The sequence below is a fragment of the Camelina sativa genome, chromosome 5, assembly GCF_000633955.1.
Source record: "Camelina sativa cultivar DH55 chromosome 5, Cs, whole genome shotgun sequence".
In the NCBI taxonomy this organism is placed as follows: Eukaryota; Viridiplantae; Streptophyta; class Magnoliopsida; order Brassicales; family Brassicaceae; genus Camelina; species Camelina sativa.
In genome coordinates this window covers 5779389-5799921 of record NC_025689.1, presented here as the reverse complement: position 1 = coordinate 5799921, position 20533 = coordinate 5779389, and the positions used below count along the sequence as shown (strand labels likewise).

At 36.2% G+C, this 20533-nt stretch overlaps 5 protein-coding genes and 1 pseudogene across 5 annotated transcripts; 2 read left to right on the top strand and 4 right to left on the bottom strand.

Moving 5' to 3' along the window:
* On the top strand, positions 1231-2286 carry LOC104785702 (protein MIZU-KUSSEI 1-like). The gene has a single exon (XM_010510963.2). The coding sequence runs from the start codon at positions 1300-1302 to the stop codon at positions 2062-2064; it is 765 nt and encodes a 254-aa protein (XP_010509265.1). The 5' UTR covers positions 1231-1299; the 3' UTR covers positions 2065-2286.
* On the bottom strand, positions 2386-4624 carry LOC104785701 (mitochondrial substrate carrier family protein B-like). Its single transcript, XM_010510962.1, has 7 exons — positions 4276-4624; positions 3819-3995; positions 3575-3724; positions 3355-3456; positions 3199-3269; positions 3010-3077; positions 2386-2915 (listed from the first exon to the last, which is right to left on the bottom strand). The coding sequence occupies exons 1-7, from the start codon at positions 4480-4482 to the stop codon at positions 2680-2682; spliced, it is 1011 nt and encodes a 336-aa protein (XP_010509264.1). The 5' UTR covers positions 4483-4624; the 3' UTR covers positions 2386-2679.
* LOC104785700 (protein NRT1/ PTR FAMILY 5.6) lies at positions 4790-7183 on the bottom strand. The gene is made up of 4 exons (XM_010510960.2): positions 6839-7183; positions 6497-6714; positions 5860-6404; positions 4790-5778 (listed from the first exon to the last, which is right to left on the bottom strand). The coding sequence occupies exons 1-4, from the start codon at positions 6981-6983 to the stop codon at positions 4935-4937; spliced, it is 1752 nt and encodes a 583-aa protein (XP_010509262.1). The 5' UTR covers positions 6984-7183; the 3' UTR covers positions 4790-4934.
* On the top strand, positions 9659-13108 carry LOC104788928 (annotated as a pseudogene).
* Positions 13809-14804, bottom strand: LOC104785699. Its single transcript, XM_010510959.1, has one exon. It carries the CDS (start codon positions 14754-14756, stop codon positions 14001-14003), a length of 756 nt encoding a protein of 251 aa, XP_010509261.1. The 5' UTR covers positions 14757-14804; the 3' UTR covers positions 13809-14000.
* LOC104785698 (copper transporter 4-like) lies at positions 18315-19218 on the bottom strand. Its single transcript, XM_010510958.2, has one exon. The coding sequence runs from the start codon at positions 19055-19057 to the stop codon at positions 18611-18613; it is 447 nt and encodes a 148-aa protein (XP_010509260.1). The 5' UTR covers positions 19058-19218; the 3' UTR covers positions 18315-18610.

Below are 20533 nucleotides of genomic sequence, written 5' to 3'. Positions count from 1 at the left end.
TTGTCTCACCTCCAATATCATGCAAACAATAAATTAAAACAGGTCTGTGTCGCGACCTAGAATTTGTTCGGAATGCCTGAGTTCCCATTATCAAATTCTTGAGCGTCCCCCCTTGTGACATTTCTATTGATAATCTGAAAGGGCTTTTGAAGAGCAGGTTCTTGTTCTGGATCAATGAAATAGATAAGAGATTCCGCTATCTGGTTTTGCTAGTAACTTAACATGATTGATGTGTATCTCTAAAGCTTTAATTGATTCTTTGACATATACTCATATCCTTATTAATAATCTATAACCTTGAACTATATACGAGTATGCATATTTTATTAGATACTATGAGATGAATCTCTGTTTTAATATGGTGACATTGTGCATGTTTGTTTTGCTTCTGATTTAGCTGCCCACTCCTCTCATAAGCTTTCTCTAATACTTTTTCACACATTTTATGAAACTAATACTCCTACATGGCTACATATATGTCGTAACTCTACCAAAATACATATATGTTGTTACTTAGTCAAACCATAAGATTATACTACCATAGATTAGATGATAATGAGTTAACTTAGTACTATTAAGTTTTTTTTTTCAAAATAAGGAGAGTAAAGTAATAGATCTAGTTCCAAAAATCATATTGGAAATGGACTATTGGAAATGTAAACTTATTATATTCTTCTTTTTAAGCCAAAAAAAAAAAAGAAAACTTTAAAACGACAGTTTAATAAAAAAAGAAGAGGGTATCTATTATCTCTCTTTTTTTTTCTTTTGTCAAAGTGAGACACAAATATAGTATTTGACCAATTTCTTGAAATCAGCACAAGATAACTCTTTTTTTTCTAAAGCTTTCTTCTTCTTTCACTTTGTAAAACGTTAAGCAGTAGTAATTGCGATACATCATACATAGACCGTACCGTAAAGTCACAGCAACAAAACAAAAACTGACCAAATGAGTTTCCGATTCACCGGTGAAACATTTTTCCATAATCATCAATTCATCACCTATAATAAAAAAAAAAAAAAAACTTTTTCAGAAAAGAAACAAAGAATCCAAGATTCACTTTCCACGTGTCCAATCCACAAAAATCCACGTGTAAAACACAGTCAAAACCCAGTCAAAGCCCACAACGGATCTTCTCTTGTTCTCTCTCTCTCTCTCTCTTCTCTGTTTCGCGCTTCCTTTATATAAAAAGCAAACACAAGAAACAGAGTTTTTCAGATTTCTCTCTGCAAACTCTCAGAAAAAGAAAACAAAAAAAACAAAAAACTCATTTCATCTTTCCAAAGAGAAATAAAGAAGAGATGACCAAAATCGACTCACTCCGTCGATTTCTTCTTCCATGTATCACACCTCAGACGAATCCAACCACCGTATCGTTCCCCGGAGGAGCAACAACTTCCATCGGAGCTTCCAAGAAACGTCTCAGCACTTCCCTTAGAGACGACATCGACGTTCAAGATTCAGCTTCTTCATCCGCCTCTTCCTCTGAGGCTGTAGTTACTTCCGCCGCCTCCGACGACTACTACAACCTCTCCGCCGTGACTGTGCCGCAGAGACCTTCCAAGACGATGGTGATTGGTACTATATTTGGTAGAAGAAAAGGACACGTGTGGTTCTGCGTTCAGCACGACCGTCTCTCTGTTAAACCAATCCTTCTCCTCGAGCTTTCTATAGCTACGAGCCAGTTGGTTCAGGAGATGGGTTCGGGTCTCGTTCGTGTTGCTTTGGAGTGTCCGACCCGACCCGAGTTGAAGTCGTGTTTGCTGAGATCCGTACCCGTTTGGACGATGTTTTGTAACGGGAGGAAGCTAGGGTTTGCTGTGAGGAGAAGCGCTAATGAAGAGACGAGGATGATGTTGAAGAGGTTGGAGTCGATGACGGTTGGTGCGGGTGTGTTGCCTTCTGGATCCGGGTCGGGTGATTCGGATGCTGATGAGGTTATGTATATGAGGGCCAATTATGAGCATGTTGTTGGTAGCTCTGACTCCGAGTCGTTTCATCTCATTAACCCGGATGCTAACTCGGCTCAAGAACTCAGTATCTTCTTGCTCAGGACGTCTAGTTGAATTGGCCATTTGGGGTATTATAACTTATGAATCCTTTTCATAAAGTTTTGGTTTTTTTGTTCGGGTTCAGAGATTTGTGAAGACAGATGAGTTAGGTCTCTTTAGTGTTTTAGGATTTTGAGAGTTCTTGATGAGATAGTTCCTTGTGGGTCTTTTTGGATTTGAGTTCTTGATCTTTGTAAAACATTCTTTGTTAGAAAGACTGATGATTGTTTCAAGATTTTCTTGAGGAGTTGTAATCTTTTTTGGAAGTAACAAAATGTTCTCATTTGGAGGACTGTTAAAATCTCATCTTTGTTATAAATACAAAAACACAGGATGTGAAGCAAACAAAAACTTACATAAGTATATCATCATTAGAATGTGTGAACATGATGGCAAACAGAGAAAGAACAAGACACAAATGTTATTCTCAGTAGATATGCTCACGTGGAACAGTGTAAATATGAATGTTTTTAACACCCAAGTGCAACTAAGTGACTAACCCTACACACTGGAAAAATTTCTCTATATTTTCACGGCAGTAAGAAGAAGAAAATTTACTACCAAAAGCGTTGGAAAAGATGACCAAGTTGTTCCTTTCTTATACTAACTCTAAAGTATAAGTGCAAGTTGTCAATTGGGGAGAGAAGTTAAGAGTATCCTGAAAGCCTCCATTGTCATGAAGAGGATACCAACGCCAGGAACCACTTTGTAATATTCAGGCAATATTCCTCTGTAAATCCCTCTGAGGCCTTCTGACTTGAATATGTGTTTGAATGTTCCAAACAGTCCAGTGTTATATACTCGCGCTCTTCCACCAGCTCCTTCCACTTGCATTCTTCTTCTCACAAGATCCAATGGATATGTAGCTACAAAAATTATGGGCATGCATATAGTAAGAAGCAGATATGTATTGAAGCTAAAAACTATAACGCAGAGAGAAGGTCAGGTGGAATAGTAAACCTGTTGAAGAAACAGCTCCAGCTAGACCTCCACAACTAAGACCAATAAGCACTTTCGAATCATTTTGCCTGAAGAAGTTTCAAAGAAAATAGTAATATAAGTATGATGAGTTAGCATCTGAACAAAACAAATAAACTCAATAGGGAGTGCAAAAGTAACTGAAAATTCCCAGTTATTGACGACTTTTACCTATGAGACTGCCAACATGATTTCAAAGACTCATACGCAGCGAAATTGATAGCAAGACTTGGCCCAACACCCTGCATCACAAAAGATGTACCAAGAAGAAGTTAAAGAACCAACAAAGTTTGCACAAGAGAAAATGGGAAAGTAAACAAAGCATACCAACAATGTAGCACCAAGTCCTTTATACAGACCCAGAAGTCCCTCGTCTCTGCATATGGTACGGAAAGCATGCCCAATACCCTGGTAATACATTGCATTTTTCTGGGAAGGATCACATAGCCATGAAAATACAACTGGTTAGATCAAGGAAATAAATAAAGCTTTCAAACATCATATTCAAGAAGAAACACAAAATTTTAAGGATAAGAAACCAATTTACCTGTGCAGCAAGACGGGTCCTGACAAGATCGAGGGGATAGGTAGCTGAAGCAGCTGTAATTCCAACCAAGCCACCACTAACAAAGTGCACAATCGGGTTGCCACTCCTATTTCCTATAAAACTCTGTACGACTGGATTTGAATTGAAAAACTGCAAAAACAAAGGAGGCATTGTGAGGCTGAGTGACAAATCATGGTAATAAAAGGTTACAGAAAACACATATTAGAGATAGAATGCAACTCACTTTATTGTATTCTTCATATGCATAGAAGTTTACTGCAGTATAGGGAATCCTGTGTGCTACAGTAACCATATTCCCTTTCCAAAAGGCTCTAAATCCTTCCTCGTTGATAATACGAGAAGCTTCACACCATAAGGTTGGACGGCTTAACACTGCACCTTCTGCTTGCATGCCTTGCAACTGTAAAAGACAAGACAACAACCTTCTTAATAAAAACACAAGAAATAAAGCCTCGAACTTTGCTACGAGTGTCAAAATGTGTGATAAAACCCAAAAGGACAAAACGAATTATACATGACTAATGACTTCATGAGCTCACTCAATGTTCTTAAACCCTCACATCAAAATTCCTAATCCAAAACCTCAATACCAAGTTCAAAAAAGACTCAATTTTTACAAATTCTATGTGATACCCACATTGACGAAACGAGAAAAAAGAAACTCAAATCTCGAACCAGACCTGAAACAAGATGGTGAGGCGAGCAAGAGGAGCAGTACAGGTCTTGCTAAAGGCGCCAGCAATACCTCCAGCAAGTAAATTCTGGACGGTGCCTAACTGTCCCTGCGGATTAATCTGCGGGACGACGCTACTATGAACAGTGGTTGCAGCGTTCAGAGCACTCTGTGCTCCATCCACCGCCACACCGACTCTAGCGTCAACATTCATATCTCTCACTATCACTCTTTTCTATGAGTAACCCGATTCTGGGTTGGTGGATTTTGAATCGAAGGTCACATCAATTGAAGGAAATTGAATTACGATGGATATCGGAGACATCGACATGAAAGAGAAAGAGAGAGAAGAGGGAGAAAAGGTAAACTCTTTGAGAGAAACCCTAAATCTTGCTTGGAGAAGGAGAAGGGTATTTTGGTAAAACAACAAAGATCCGCGGAATATACGTCAACCGTTCGATTTCACTCAACTTGTCTTTTTTATTTTTTAAATTACTATTGTTACTTTGTTATGACATTGAAAATATATTTTGGATTTGATTGGTAATAATTTAGGATATTAAAAAGATTATACAAACCAAACAATGTGAAACAAAATAAAATATCAAAGTATAAATCTTTTAACTTTAGAAAACTTTTAGTGACATAGTGCATGTCTTTGTTTATTTAGGCGGCTGACACGGACGAATCAGTAGAGTCTTGGCTAGGCTGTACACTTTTGTAAGGGCATCTCTTTGCTACAACCATAAAGACGCATATATTGGCGGCGGTTAAACCGGCGAGAAACCAGTAGAACCGGTCTAACCGGCTGCTGTTAAGGTCCTTACCGAACCAACTCTTCCCGGAGAAATCTTCCGCGAGGGTATCAACGGCTGTGATGAGGAGATTGTTAAGGAAGCTAGCCGCGCCTATGACACTTAGGTAAAACGCTATACCTAAGCTTCTCATTGAATCAGGGACTTGGTCGTAGAAGTACTCTTGGAGTCCAACGAGTGTGAAGGAGTCTGCAATGCCAATGATTATGAACTGTGGAGCTAGCCATATCACACTCATGGTTGGTTTGTGGTTGTTATTGGTACGGTCTAATCGTTGTTTCTCAACTAGAGCTGCAATGATCATGGTGATGAGGGAGAAAAGCATACCGGTCCCGATTCTTTGGAGGATGTTGATGCCTCTTTGGTTCCGTGTGATGCGTCTTAGCAAGGGAATGAGGAGTTTCTCGTAGATGGTGATTGATATGATCAGTGTGAGTGCGGTGAGTGAGAACATTGAAGCTGGAGGAAGTGTGAAGCCAGCTATGTGTCTGTCCATGGTCACTGCTTGTTTGATGAAGAAGGTCGAAGTTTGTGTCGCGCAGATGCCAAAGGCCAGCGTGGAGAGCCATATGGGAATCACGTTGATGATTAGCTTTGTTTCTTCTACTTTTGTCAACGTTACAAGTCTCCATGGACTCTGTTTCTCTAGGGCTAAAGGATTCTTGTCTTCGATTATTGCTGCCTTGTCAAGAAATCTGCAAGGGACCACTCGTCAGAATCAGTTTAGGATGCTCAAGAAATCAAATGGGACATTGTTTGAGTTTGCTGCTACTCACTTAAGATGCTCAGTGTGACAGAGAAGCCGACCACTAGTAAACTCTGCTTTGGAAACTTCATGAAGAAGAGAAGGATCAGATGGATAAGGTAGATTTCTTTTGGCTATAGCGGCAACAAAGACCTGCAACATTGGGGTCAAAGGACTCCCCAAAGGTGTCCGGTGACGATAGAATGGTTTACCAGCGAGGAAGATGAGAAGTGATATAGCCATGACTACAGTTAGTATGATGCCAGCAACACCCCAACCAACCCGGTCTTCGATATAGACAACAGAAGTCACAGCCGTTAGGATACCAGCACATAGACTCACGTTCCACCAGTTAAAGAAAGACATCTTCATCTTTCTTTCTTTGACATGATCATCGTCGAATTGGTCAGCACCAAAGCTCTCAAGGGAAGGCTTATGACCTCCAGTCCCTATGGATATCAAGTACATGGCAATGAAGAAGGCTATTTTGTGTGCTTCCCTAGGTTCAACACACATTTCTTGGTGACAAGGTTTCAAGCCCGGTATGTACCAGGACATTGTTAAGAGAAGCAAACCCTGTTTAACACATCAAGACACAGTTTAACGTTGTTTATGGAATTTATAAATAAAGTGGATTAGGGTAATCAAGAATCAAGAACATATATTACCATAAGATAAATGGTGGTTGCAACCAAGACAGTAACGTAACGGCCGAGATAAGCGTCGGCTACAAAGCCTCCAAGAAGAGGCATTAAAGTAGTGACACCTGACCAGTAGTTCACATTTCTTATAGCCGTCTTGAGATCTTGGTGGAGAATTGTTGTTAGGTAGACAACCAAGTTCGTAGCTAGTCCAAAGTAACTAAGTCTCTCGCTGAATTCGATTACTGCGCAGAGTAGATGAAAACAGAAAAGACTTTCACAAAGATTTCTATTTTGGGCTATTATAGCATAGTTTCAGTTCTATGGTATAAAATTTTCAGTATATACAATCAAACTAAAGTTCTATACCGATGATGAAGAGTGCAGCCCTCCAAGCGCCAGTTCGAGCTCGAAGAGGAACACGTCCTCTGCTATCGAGAGAAGAATCAAGAACCCATTTCTGTTGATCATCGTACGAATCTTGAAGTTCTGCACCAATCTTCTTATGCTCCATATATTTCAAAACTTTAATGGACAAAACACACTACACGAGGGAGTTGATTCTTAAGAAGTGTGTGTGTGAAGTGATCTGTTAGAGAAGAAGCAAACCTGGTCCTCTTTATATAAGCTTAAGCTCGCTGTGTTGACTCATCATCTTATACAGTGTTCTCCATATCATGTGCTCACTCTTTCACATTGCTTTATTTTCTAATTATATATCTTTTATTTTGCTTCACATTCTCGTTGAGGACCGTATCCGCATAGATGAAAATATAAGTAAATAATCTAAAAGCTAAGGTCACATAAAGTTGCACTTGCAAGAGCTAAGTACGAAAGAGAAGTATCAGAGAGATGTCAAGACAGAACATAGCTCTCAATTCGTTTGCTTTTCCTACAACTTGGTCAATGAAAAACATATATGTTAAACTTCTTATTGTCAAAAATCCGAAACCGAGAATGAAACTGCAAGTTGAAGATCACATCCTCAACTTGTCCTTTTTTTTTTCCATCCTCAACTTGTCCTTTTACAGGATCGTTTTTATATTCCTTTCACCTTTCCAGGCAAAAACAAGAAAGATATATTCCCTTAACTACGTACGTACGGTATATAAATACAAAGATTATAAATTCACAAAAAATGTTATCCTTTTTCTGACAGAACAAAATGAAGAATATGAAGTCAAGTAAAAACTACCCGCTCAATTTACTTTCCTTATTGGGAATCAAATCTCTCAATATTCTGCATCTTGTCACAATTATCTTCTTGCCAAGGCAATATTACAACCCTTAATCCTGACTACCCTACTCCATTAGGATCTGAGATGCATAACATAGCTCAATAAATCCAATGCTTCCATGCTTCACTTCACTGACTCTAGTCTAGTCTCTACTGACCTTCTTCGTTTCAAAATAGATCTCACCTCTCTTTGGTATTTTACCATTTACAATACTTCAGTACCTAGATCCTACACCTTCTAACCATACTCATAACATATTCAACAACCACAAATATATAACATTAAGCCGCACAAATTTTCACAATGTCATGCCAAGAGATATTGAGCTTAATTTATGTCTCTTATAGTTGATCATTATACTTTGATACATTACTATTACCACAACCACTCATGAAGAACAAAGAATTACAGCTACGGGTTATTATTACTCATATAATTAGAAAAATGCAAACGCGCTAAAAGTTATATGTACTAGTTTTAATGCTCACAGTACAGTGATTTAAATGGATTTTTGTCGAGGAAAATGTTTTAAGGTGATCATGACACCAATGAATCATTAGTTTGTGATCATAGTCAAGGTTTAGTGGATTTGCAATTACTAACAAAATCCAAACTTATCTTGAAGATTGTATACGCTCCGATAAGCATTTAAGAGTCGACATACTATCTTGTATTCTTGTATCAAATGTGACATTATGGCTTGGCTAGGAAAGTGGATAAACCTTTTCCCCATATATATATATAGTGGTAACCACTATTGAGTGAATTTTCTACAAACAGTACCAACGAAAACAAACAGTACTGAAAAGAAAAGTAAGAGATGATTTTGTAATAAGACTTGGCGCAGCTTAGCAAGTATGACTATATTGCAAATGGTGGGGGGAACTTTAAAGAAAAACTATTTTGAGTGTTGCCACATAAAAACCTCATTTTCCAATGAATGGTCTTTTCTTTTCACCACCTTAACAGAAAAATGAAAAACATGTTTTGCCCGGAAGTAGGACCTCCACTTCGGTGAAGTTACTTTTGAAAGAAAAGAAAAAACTACTAAAATTGGCTTAGAGTTTCCATTCGTAAGGGAAGTTTTGATATCATAAGGCATAAGCTCATATCCTCGTAGTAGACGCTTCAATGGACAACTTGAACAACACATACGCCTTGTTGATTTCTTGCCAAAAAGTCCTACTATTTTCTCTCTTTCTTTTTATGTTTTCTTTTTTGAGACTCTGAGAAGTGAAAAGCAACGGAAGCTAGAATGACTACTTTCACATGGTTGTGCATGGCAACAAGATAAACAAAATACTTTTAAACGATTTGAAATTTGATGGAAATTGCTATAACCTCCACTAAGCCACATCCTTCTATACATTTCACGTGCTTTGCTCCCCATAAAAAAGTTGTAATATGTACAGTCTCCCATTGTTATATATGCACTGCTAAAATAGTAGTCAGTAGAAGTGGGTCATGGGAGACACATTCCAACTCATATGGCTGTAAATAAAATGAAGCACCATGCAATGGTTGATGAGTCAGAGGACGTTACAATCAAGAGCTGAAGATGACAATTGATTGAACGCCGATAAAATGGCTAAACCAATTCAGAGCAGACACGATGGTCTTACAAGTGGAGCCATTCCCATTGGATTAGATATACATATAGTGAATCAGAGTACCTGAAGGAATAGTATCAACAATACTTTATATTGACATGTATGCCAATGATTGATATCGCGGATAACGTACCACACGAAGAAGTGGCAATAAAAAGCTAATTTGTGTAGATCATGCCATTATCAAAGATAATCTTATTGACATCCAATATACATTTAAGTATTCAAGTGATCACCAATTAGTGCTGATCAAGAATAACAGACTAAATAAAGTTTCTATCAATTGAAACACCACTACACATACAAGACACATCCAAAAGTTATTGAACTATAAGCCCATTATGATATCGAAGGCCCAAGTGAGTAATTAGGGTTTCGTTTTTCCTATCAATCTCGTGACTTCCACGGAAGACAAAAATTAAAAAAAAAAAATTGTCTGCGCCACTTCAAGTTGAGTTAGGGTTTCAGCTGCTACACCTCCCCCATTTTTGTATTTAGAACACTCCTTCCCCTGTTTCCCAGAAACACCAGTCTGAAAAACATTTGAGATGGGGAAAAGAGGCAGTAGCAGCGGGAGCGTTCCTATTAGGGGATTTACGAAACTTGTTATAGAATCAAGGAATAAGGGATTAACTGTGGAGGAGATTGTAGATGACCTTCGTTCCAAGAACCGTGAATGCGTCCGGTTGAGACGTCAGATCCTCATGATCAAAGTCAAACAAATCATAAACTCCTTGAGTGAAGAAGAAGAAGACGATGAAAGTGAGGGTAATAGGAAGAAACAGAGGCGAGATGATTCCGAACAGAGGAACTCGGGTTTATGTATATCAGAATCATCACCACATTCTTCTGCTTCCTCATCTGGAAATGTATTGACATCAGACGATAACATGCAGTTTGATATCACCAATGATGGTTTACGTGTTTCTTACTCTAATAAATCCAAAACGCCAGTTACAATGAAGATGCAAGCTATGTCTAGTGAAGACGGAAGTAAAGGTTGTGATGTGGAGGTAATAAAAGGACCGACCTTTAAGGACTTGGGTGGGTTGAAAGGTGTTTTGGATGAGCTCATGTTTGATGTGAAACTCCCACTTTTGTGTCCTGACTTAACGCAAGCTCTTTGTATGAAACCAATTTCTGGTTTATTACTTTATGGTCCATCTGGTTGTGGAAAGACCACACTGGCTAATGCCATCGCCAATGAAACTGGTGTACCCTTTTATATGCGTTCTGCTTCTGAATTGGTTTCTGGTGTTTCAGGTATGATGACCTCTTAATTATATCTTTCTTTGTTTTCTCAAGATTGGTTTGGTAATAATAAATTGGCATTTTACTTCTTCTAGGTGGATCAGAAGAGAATATCAGGGAACTCTTTTCTAAAGCCTATAGAACAGCACCCTCTATTATCTTTATCGATGAGATTGACGCAATTGCATCAAAGAGGGAGAATCAGCAGAAGGGTATGGACACACGTATCGTGACGCAGTTACTGAGTTGCATGGAGGAGAAGTATATGCTCTTGAAGCAAAAAGATAGGAACTTGAGTTGTAAGCCTGGAGGACATGTGCTTGTAATTGGAGCTACCAACAAGCCTGACGCTCTTGATCCGGCGTTGAGGAGATCTTTGCGATTTGACAAAGAGATCTGCCTTGGTGTGCCAGATGAGAAGGCTAGGGAAGAGATATTTTCTTTGGCTATCCGTGGCCTTCCAGTACTGGATGGCAATTTGGACTGTGCAAGGATTGCTCGTCTGACTTCCGGATTCGTTGGTGCTGATTTTGAGGTTTTGGTCATGGCGGCTGGCAAGGTCATGGCCAAGAGAGTTATATATTCAAGAAAATCAGAACATTGTACCGATCTTGATTCCTTGATGAGGCAAACATTGTCAGAGGAAGAGAGAAAAAATCTCTTCTACACCACCTCAGATTTCGAGGTGACCAGTTATAAGTTTTCTCTTTCAACTCAAGTACCCAAATGCATGAGAGTACTAAGTCTTTCTACTCAACTTTTTTAACCGGTAATATCTGTGTACGTAATTTCATAATTAAGGTTTTCATTTGTGTAACAGGAAGCGCTGAAAGAAGTTCAACCTAGTTTAGCTAGAGAAGGATTCTCTACTAGGCCTGATGTAACGTGGGATGATGTTGGTGGCCTTGATCATCTAAGAGAGGAGTTTTATGACCATGTTATTTTACCATTAAAATTCCCGGAAAAATGCAAGGTAATAATAAATTTAGTAAACAAAGAATTTGGTTTGAGACAAGCTTTGACAATTGAGAAAAATACACGCATATTTGCATTCTATGTTGTGCCTTATTAAGGTGTACGTGGTTCATCTCATTTTAGGCATTGCATTTTCTTTTCAGGGATTCAAACGTTGCTAACGAGGCAGGAGTCGACTATATCCACGTCCAGGTTGCCTTTCGTTAGTTTCTGTTTTGCGTATGAAGGCTGACAACACTTTCAAATTTTTGATCTTTTCTGATTTTTTAGCTTTTTTCATATTATTGATGTATAGGGTCCAGAGCTTCTGAGCAAGTATGTTGGAGAGACCGAAAAGGCTATTAGGGAGTTATTCAGTAGTGCTAGGACATGCGCACCATGCATAATCTTCTTTGATGAGGTCAGTGTTACAAAAATGGATTATAAACTAGTAGAGTATGGAACATTGAAAGCCAAACACTTTTTTTGTTGAAAGCAAATATTTATAACAGAAACGGAATTGAGAACTAAATTCAAAATAAATAAAATTCAAAAACTTAGTAGCAAGAGGTTCATATTGATTGTTCTACCTTTGAGAAGACAAGATCCAAGGCTTTTGCCTTATGAGATGAGTCGGTTTTTGGCTTGTGAGATGTTTCTTTCTCATACAGCTTGAAAATGAAAACGTACATGTGTGTTGAAGAAGTTGGAGTGGATCATCTGTCTTTAAGAAATATTGTTGCAAGAAGTTAGGACGCTCTCTAGAAAATAAAACAAGTTCCCGAGCAGTGATATATGTTCTTTTAAGCTCTCTGACTCTCTGTAGGTGGATGCTTTAACAAGAAAACGTGGAGAGCAAGGTGCTTGGGTTGTTGAACGACCTTTGACTCAGGTGGGTGATTAGTTTTAAATCTCATTCTCCAACAATGTACTGAAACTTGTCTTAATGCTGCTAACTAATGATTTGCTAATTTTGACAGTTATTGAATTGAGTGGCGGAAAAAAACGAGATGGTGTAATTGTTATTGCAGCTACAAACAGGTTAGTTTTTTCTGCTCTGAGTTACGGGTGGAGTACTTAGCTTGTTTAATTTACTATGACATGTTATTCAACTCGGTTTATTTTTTCTTTTGGTGAATTAGGCCTGAAAGGATAGACCCCGCTCTTCTAAGGGCAGGCAGGTTTGGAAAAAAATTCTATATACCACTCCCAAACCCGATCCAACGTTATTCGATCCTGAAATCTCTGGCGAGGCATTTTCCAATTGATCCAAGCGGCGTTGATTTGAACGCTATAGCGGAGCATTGTGAGAATTATAGTGGAGCTGATCTTGAGTCTCTGGTCAAACAAGCGGCTTTTGCGGCTTTCAAAGATAGAACAACTATCAAGATGGTTCATTTTGCGAAACCTCACAAACCTTCTCTCAAGAATCAGGTTAGTGACTTGAATCAATGCTTCTTTCTTCTTTATAACTCATAAACACAGTTCTTTTCTTATACGCTTCTTTCTTTGTATGCTACTTTTAATTTCTGCAGGATATTAGGGATTACGATAGAATTTTCACAAAGTTTGAAGACGCCAATTGAAGAGACATATCGACTTGAGTTATCACTTTACATCACAAGTCCTGTTTGTTTTTGCTCTCTTAGAACATTTTCCTCCATTTCGCAATGAGAATCGTAAAAGAGATATCTCTAACCAAAATATACAATATATTCACAATTTCCTTACCATGTGAAAGCAAGTTATAAAGAGGAACAAGAGAGACAATTCACTGATGTAAACACTAGAACAGAAGCTTACTAATAGAAACACTAAAAAATTGTCCTGCATCATGTTCCATCATCCTTTGAACTCATGTGTAAGCCATTTGAAATGATAACTACACAAACTAAAATGTAACTCACACGAATTGGAAAATTTACATCATTCCCTATCACCACCTAACAGTCTCCTTGAGAGTGAAAACCACATCCTGTAAACTGATACTATCCAATAGACAGATTCAAGAAACACACATTCATAAGTCATAACTATCTATACATATATATATGGGCAATGCCTATAATCTCAATCATTGATATGGTACACTAGAACAGAAGCTTATAGAAACACTAAAAAAATTACCTGCATCATGTTCCATCATCCTTTGAACTCATGTATAGCCAGTAAAATGATTACTACACCACATGAATTATAAAAATTACATCATTCCCTATCACCACCTAACAGTCTTCTTGAGAGTGAAAACCACATCCTGTAAACTGATACTATCCTATAGACAGATTCAAGAAACTTACACTTGCACACTCATATCTATACACATTTGGCAATGCCTATAATCTCAATCATTGATCCATCTCTTAAAACTAATACTTGAACAGAGACATACATCTGTGAGATGATTAAGCATAAGCACATACAGGTTTTACATACAACGTTTATGTTGAGAGACATCATCATCATTGATCATATAATCTAAGATCCAACTTGGTATCTCCCATCGTTCTGCAAAGTCATTTCATATACCTGAGACCTTCCATTTCTCAAACTCCCACCATGAACACGATTCTCAATCCTCTTCTTACCTCCTTCACCTCTCTCAATCCCATTGATTCCAACCTTCTTCCTCACCCTACGACCACGTATCTTCCCATCTTTAGGCTCAATCTCTTCTTCACCATCAGAATCGGAGTTTGATAATCTACCATAAGGCTTCACACTATGAACAACGCCTTTAGGAAAAAACCTAGCGGAAGGCAAATCATCAACACCACCACTCTCAAACAACTGAGGACCATCTCGATCAGTCCACAGATCGAATCCTCCAGGTTTCTGAAACCGATCCGCGAGCACCTTAACTTGCTCGTCGGCGCAAACGGAGAACAGATTCGGAGGTTTCTGAACAGGTTCCCAAGGTCGTTCGAGCTCAGCAACCGCCGCTTTAAGCTCGGCTCGTTTCCTCATTTCGTAGATCTGGCGTTCTCGGCATAGCCTCGCTTTGAGTAGCTGTTTCTGTTTCTTCGCTTGCATCCTTTTCCATTGCCATTTCGATACGCCGCCTGGGAATGTTCTTGGACCGCCGCCCATACGGATAACCGTCGATTTTCGTGGCTGCGGTGAGGGTTTGAGAGAGAGTGAAGATAGCTTTGAGTTGAGAGAATCGAGGTCCCGCGAGGAGAAGAACGATGTTGATTTGAAGCCGGAGAGGTTAAATCCGATCATCGTCGCCATTGGTATCCCACGGACGAGAGAGACAGAGAGCTATTTTATCTGTTCCTTTTAAATTTTTTTTTTTTTAAATGTATCTGTAAAATAAAATTGTTAATTTTACAATTTTGGGCTTGGGTTGGGCTTAATTTTACAATTTTCGCCTTGGAGTTGGGCTGACTTTCCCGGGCAACTCAGAGACTATTTTCAATTTACTAGTATTGGTTACGTAGAAATACCATGGAAAGGGAGAAATTACGTAGAAATACCATGGTTTCTCGGTAATAAAATTCCTTTTTTTTTTTACTGACTTAAGATGGAAAGGGAGAAATTACGTAGACATTGCGACATCATTTTGAGAATATTTTGTACAGTTTTTTGTCTGTCTAAAATAAATTTTAAAATTGTTAATTAATGTATAATAACTATAAGATATTCCGTGCTTTAAGCACGGGTTAACATTTTAAAAAAAAAAATATAATCTAATAATTAAATTATTGTTATATTTATTTTTAATTTTTTATTATTATTTATTTTTAATTGATCTGTAAATCTATATATGTTATTTGAATACTAATTATTTTAGAATATTATAATATTTTTTTTAAATGTACATTGCAGTTTTTTATTGTTTGTTTGTTTTATTTGCATCAATATTTTATGAAATATGAAGTAGTAATTTTAATATTATAATTATGAGCAAATAAAATTTATTAATTATCAACTATGTAAATTTAGTTTTACCAACCCGTCAATGTGAAAATTGAGACAAACATTTTTTTCATAGATTGAGTTATATATCTTCGTTTTTGAAAATTCAAATCACAATATATGCAGAATTTTTTTTGCATATTTATTAACCATAAGTATTATATGAAAGTTCCAAACAATTTGTAAAAAAAATAAAAGATGATAGGAGAATAATAATTTAAAGTCTTAATAAAATCTTTGAAATCTAGTTATTATAAATAAATAATTTTATTGTCTACTTCTCTACTTGGATATAAAATCTTAGTTTTGAAATTCTGATTGGTTTATAAGTTTTTTTAAAAAATATTTAGTAATTTTCGTCCATAATTTATTAGAGAGAGAAATAATTTTTTTTGTTAACTAATAATTATCTGTATTTTTAAAAAAATCTTACCTGTTAATTTTTTTTTTTGTCAAGTACAAATTAGTTTTGATTTGAGTAGATCTTCTTTACTTTTCTAGATTTTTTTTATTTTTATCAGTAACGTGTTGTATCTTTAATTAATTAATCTTAATTAAACTTTTCTAATGGCAATTGAATGTAATTTTTTACACATTTTAAAGTTAGTTTTATATTTGTACTTCCCAATTAATATAGTAGGATGCACATTACCTACTATAGAGAAAAACCATGTTAAATAGTGTTTTTAATTGTTTATTAGGAATGTATGGTGGATACTAAACCAAAATCTATGTTATCTTCTTATTCATTTTTCACTTTATTTTTAAAAAAAATTTAGAATCAACAATGGTTAGAAGTGACACAAAAAAAATAATTTAATTAATAATGATCTCAAATTCTAGGAGAGACTGAACAAATAAGGCGATGAGAAGATAAAAATATTTATTTGAATAAACAAAAATGTATTCATTTTCTGTTTTTGTATTTCTTTGAACAAAATTTGAAATCCATGTCTCATTTAAAAAAATTGTTGATATGTATATGGAAATAGCGTATTATCATCCTAAAAATGTAGTCTATGCTTTAGGATTCAATCTTAGAGCATATGAGTTTACTTTGAAACATTAGTATATTTATCTTAACGCCAAATGAATAAGTTGGAGTGGTTGATAGATTTTAGGAAGTTGGAGTGGTTGATAAGTTGAATAAATAAAGTGTATTATTGACATTTAAAAAATTTGTTTGTTATATATGTATTTTTAGAGAAAATTTCAAAAATACATCTTTTCAATTGCACTTTCCAGAAATACCATTTAAAAAAAAATTATTAATAAAATCTTCTCATAGTTTCATTGATACATCATTCATTTAGTTAATGATTGATTTTAATTTATTTATTTTTTTGGTAAACAAGGTTCTCCTGATTCAAAATTTCCCACAACCAAAGGGAGTGTTTACGTCTAGTATGTCCCCCTTTTTAGAGAGACTAACAACATCACCGCAAGCTCGGAGAAGGAGAATAAGGAAAAAGAAGAAGAGAGCTAGCTAAAAGATTCGTGCTAATTTCCATACAAGGTATCCTTTCTCTTCACTGTTTCCAGGAGTAATTTTCTAGTTGATCGATTTGGATTCTTCTCAGTTTGAATTCCGATGAACTTAGAATGTGTGTGTTCTGAGCTTTGATCATAGGTCATTAGTTAGGTTTTATGTGAGTGTTCGGAAGTGGATCTCTGCTTATTTGATAGAAGTGGATCTTAGGGGGGTGTATTCAAATTGATAGTTTAAGTGATTTGTATAAAATTTACAAATCCTATGTTATTCAATTATGAATTTTAAAAAATCTATTAAAATCCACTGTTATTGAATTGATGATTTAAAAATTTACTTTAAAATCAACGGTTATTCAAAACAGGTTGTGGATTTGGATTATAATGACTTTTAGAGATTCTGGAGGATTTGAGAGGATTTGTTTAGTTAAAAATACAAAAATTCAAATCTCAAGTATGCATAGTGAATTTGAGATTTTGGAGGATTTGAGAGGATTTGTTTAGTTATCATGCCTTTTAGAGATTATGGAGAATCTGAGAGGATTTGTTTAGTTAAAAATACAAAAATTCAAATCTCAAGCATGCATAATGAATTTGGCAACAAGACATGATATTTAAGATTAAATATATTCAAATATAGAAGTTGTTTTAAGACATTCATTATATCAAGATTTAGTGACCATTGCTCAACTAATGCAATTTTTAATTCAAAAATTACTGAGTTAGTGATTAGATATTTAGATACCAACAATTCTAAAAAAGTTTCAAAAATTCAAATTATATGTTGATACTTGTGGTTGTATGTTCCTCTCTGAATTTTTTTAATGAGTTACTTTTTCAAATATTTTTTAAAGTGATCATCTTATGGTCCTTAATATTTTTTGAAATAAAGTATGTTACGTTTTTGAGGTTTTTTAAAAATGAGGTAGGTCATCTGAATTGTTATTTTCTTAAGATTTCATTTGTAAACTTTTTTCTTCCATTGAGTTACCAATTATGGAGTTGGTCTCTTAGTTAACATATGGTTTGACCAAAAACACTAAAATGAGCAACTTCAACTTTTTAAAAGGTAAACAAATACTAATCCGCGGTAAAATTTACACTCTTTGTGATGAGTGTTGAAAATATTCTTTGAAGTAGTGAAAAATTTAAAACGTAAACATTAACTAGATCTCGGTAATTAAAAAGTGTTGTGTTTTGTGTCTCTTTTGTACTTGCACGTTATTGAATTACAAAAATATTATTTAGAACTATATAATGTAACTTTTAACTGTAATTTTGCTGCAGCTTACACTTCTATGCATTAAAAAAAAACCTCCAAAACATTCCATCTTTAAGAAACAGAGGAAATATTATTTTGTTAATTTCCAAAAACATTATATATAATATAACTGTTGTAGTTGTAGATGTATTCCACAGAAGAATTTAGTATTTGTACAATTGGCAAAGTTATTCTCTCACAATCACAAACAAATAAAATGAAAACCATAGTAACAGATCGCCACTTACTTCACTCACCAAATGTAACGTACGATACGAATCACAAAACAACTCTCTCTCTCTTTTTTTTTTTACATGTCAATGAACACACACAAATGACAAATCACACCATAAACCAAACAAGTTCCATTCTCGTTTAGTTCGGTGTTAAACCATGCAGATACTGATATTCACGATTCCTACCCGTCGACTCGACCCACATTCCGAAAAGCCCGTCCACGGAAAACGGCGAAACCAAGAGCATGCCCAAAAATCGCGGCTAGGAAAACGCCACCATTGAACGAAACAACAGCCAGAATCACAAGGTAGCTAAAGCCGGACTTAACGGCAAACATAGCCGTGCGGAAAGCAACTTTAGCAAGCTTATCAGCACCCGGTTTGATGGAGTCTGCGTCAGAGCACCGAGTTAGCCACTCAGCAAAGAACGCCAAAAAAAACACGAAGATAAGTGCGAGTGCATACATCCCACGGTCAGAACCAGGCCACCCTGAGAAGAGCACTTGGCAGTTGTAACCCCAATAAAAAGTGGGGTGTAACAGTGACGGTCTGTGTGGCGTTTGCGTTTGCGTTTGCGTTGTAGTGTTGGTGGTGTTCCAAGCCGCTACTACGTTTTTGCTCGACAACATTTTCTTTTAATTTGGTGGGGGAAAAAAAAAGAGAATTGGGAGAGGTCGTTGTCGTAGTGGACATAGGGGGACTCAGCTAGTCTTAGCCTATAAAAAGTATTTCGTCTTGAGAGGAAGAGACTGGTCCTACTAATTATATGCTATGTTCTTGTTATGAAGCAAACTCGAGATTTCCTTGTCGGATTTTTCTTTCAAAAAAGCTTATGTCCATAATAAAGTATTTATTTGCCGTATATTTGTACTCAAAATTCGTTTTTTTTCCAGCTTATATATAAACAAATTAATGCATATATACACATTTTGTAAGCTAAGTAGCTAGCTAACTATAGGTAAAGTATCTTCTTCTTTTATTTTGTGTACGTAATATTTTTTTTGTTAAAAGGTTTTTCTTATACGTGTATAAGTTTCATAAAAAATAGATGATCCAATAAAATGTAAATTAAATTAACAACGAAAATTAATCTTATATTTTGAAATTGTGTCGGCAGAGAAACAGTTAAACGAGATGTCTTTGATGTTTACTTTTACAAAAAGAAAACATAGAAAATAAGTAAAAAGAAGGAGAGCTATGGCTGGATTATAAAACATGAAAAAGGAGAGATGCATGAGATGGTATGGAACTATAGTTAAAAAGCTTTTTCAAAGTTATATATGGTCAATACTGAAGGCCCATGCAGCGGCTCTAGCTGGGGATGGTCTGTCTTGACCATTTGGAATTTAATGATGAGCGATTCTAAGTGTTGATCCAGGGTACTGGTGATCCGATCCAAGTGAATGAGTGATCAGTGGCTTCGACTTCAAATATACTAAAAGGAGAGTTTTGGACGATAAGAAAGAAGATTTCAACCCACTTTCTCCTTCCGAAGTCGCCACACATATATCTATGTGCAGATGTCATGGCAAAATATGCTTGTTCCTTCCTATGTTATTGTGAAGTTCTTGAATCTTGATTTCAATTGGCTATGTGAGACCTATATCTAATTAATGGTTAAGACTTAAGATGGATAATCACAACTTGTATATTTTGCGGTAGTGAAATATAGGTAAATTATGTTTGAGAGAGGGAGAGAAGGAGAGCTATATATGTTTGTGTTTATCTACCACAAACATTGTGAGAGACATATATACACTTCAAATAGAACCGGAGGATCACTCTTGAAATAACCCGACCTTTTTTTTTTTTTTTTAATAATAACATTAAATACAATACATAATTAAGCAGCCCATACTACTTAACTAGACCAACCTAAATCACAACTCCTCTTTAAACCAATAACAACCAATACACACAGCGGAAACCTACCAACCCTACAGAACCATTACAACATCAATACAATACCAATCCTAAGCATTCTATCCAACAACCTAGCATATATCTATCCAAGGTTCCCAACATAAACAATATAGCAAAGACCAACAACACACAAACGAGACCCTAGATCATCCTCCTCCTCATCGCCATGATTCCACGTCACA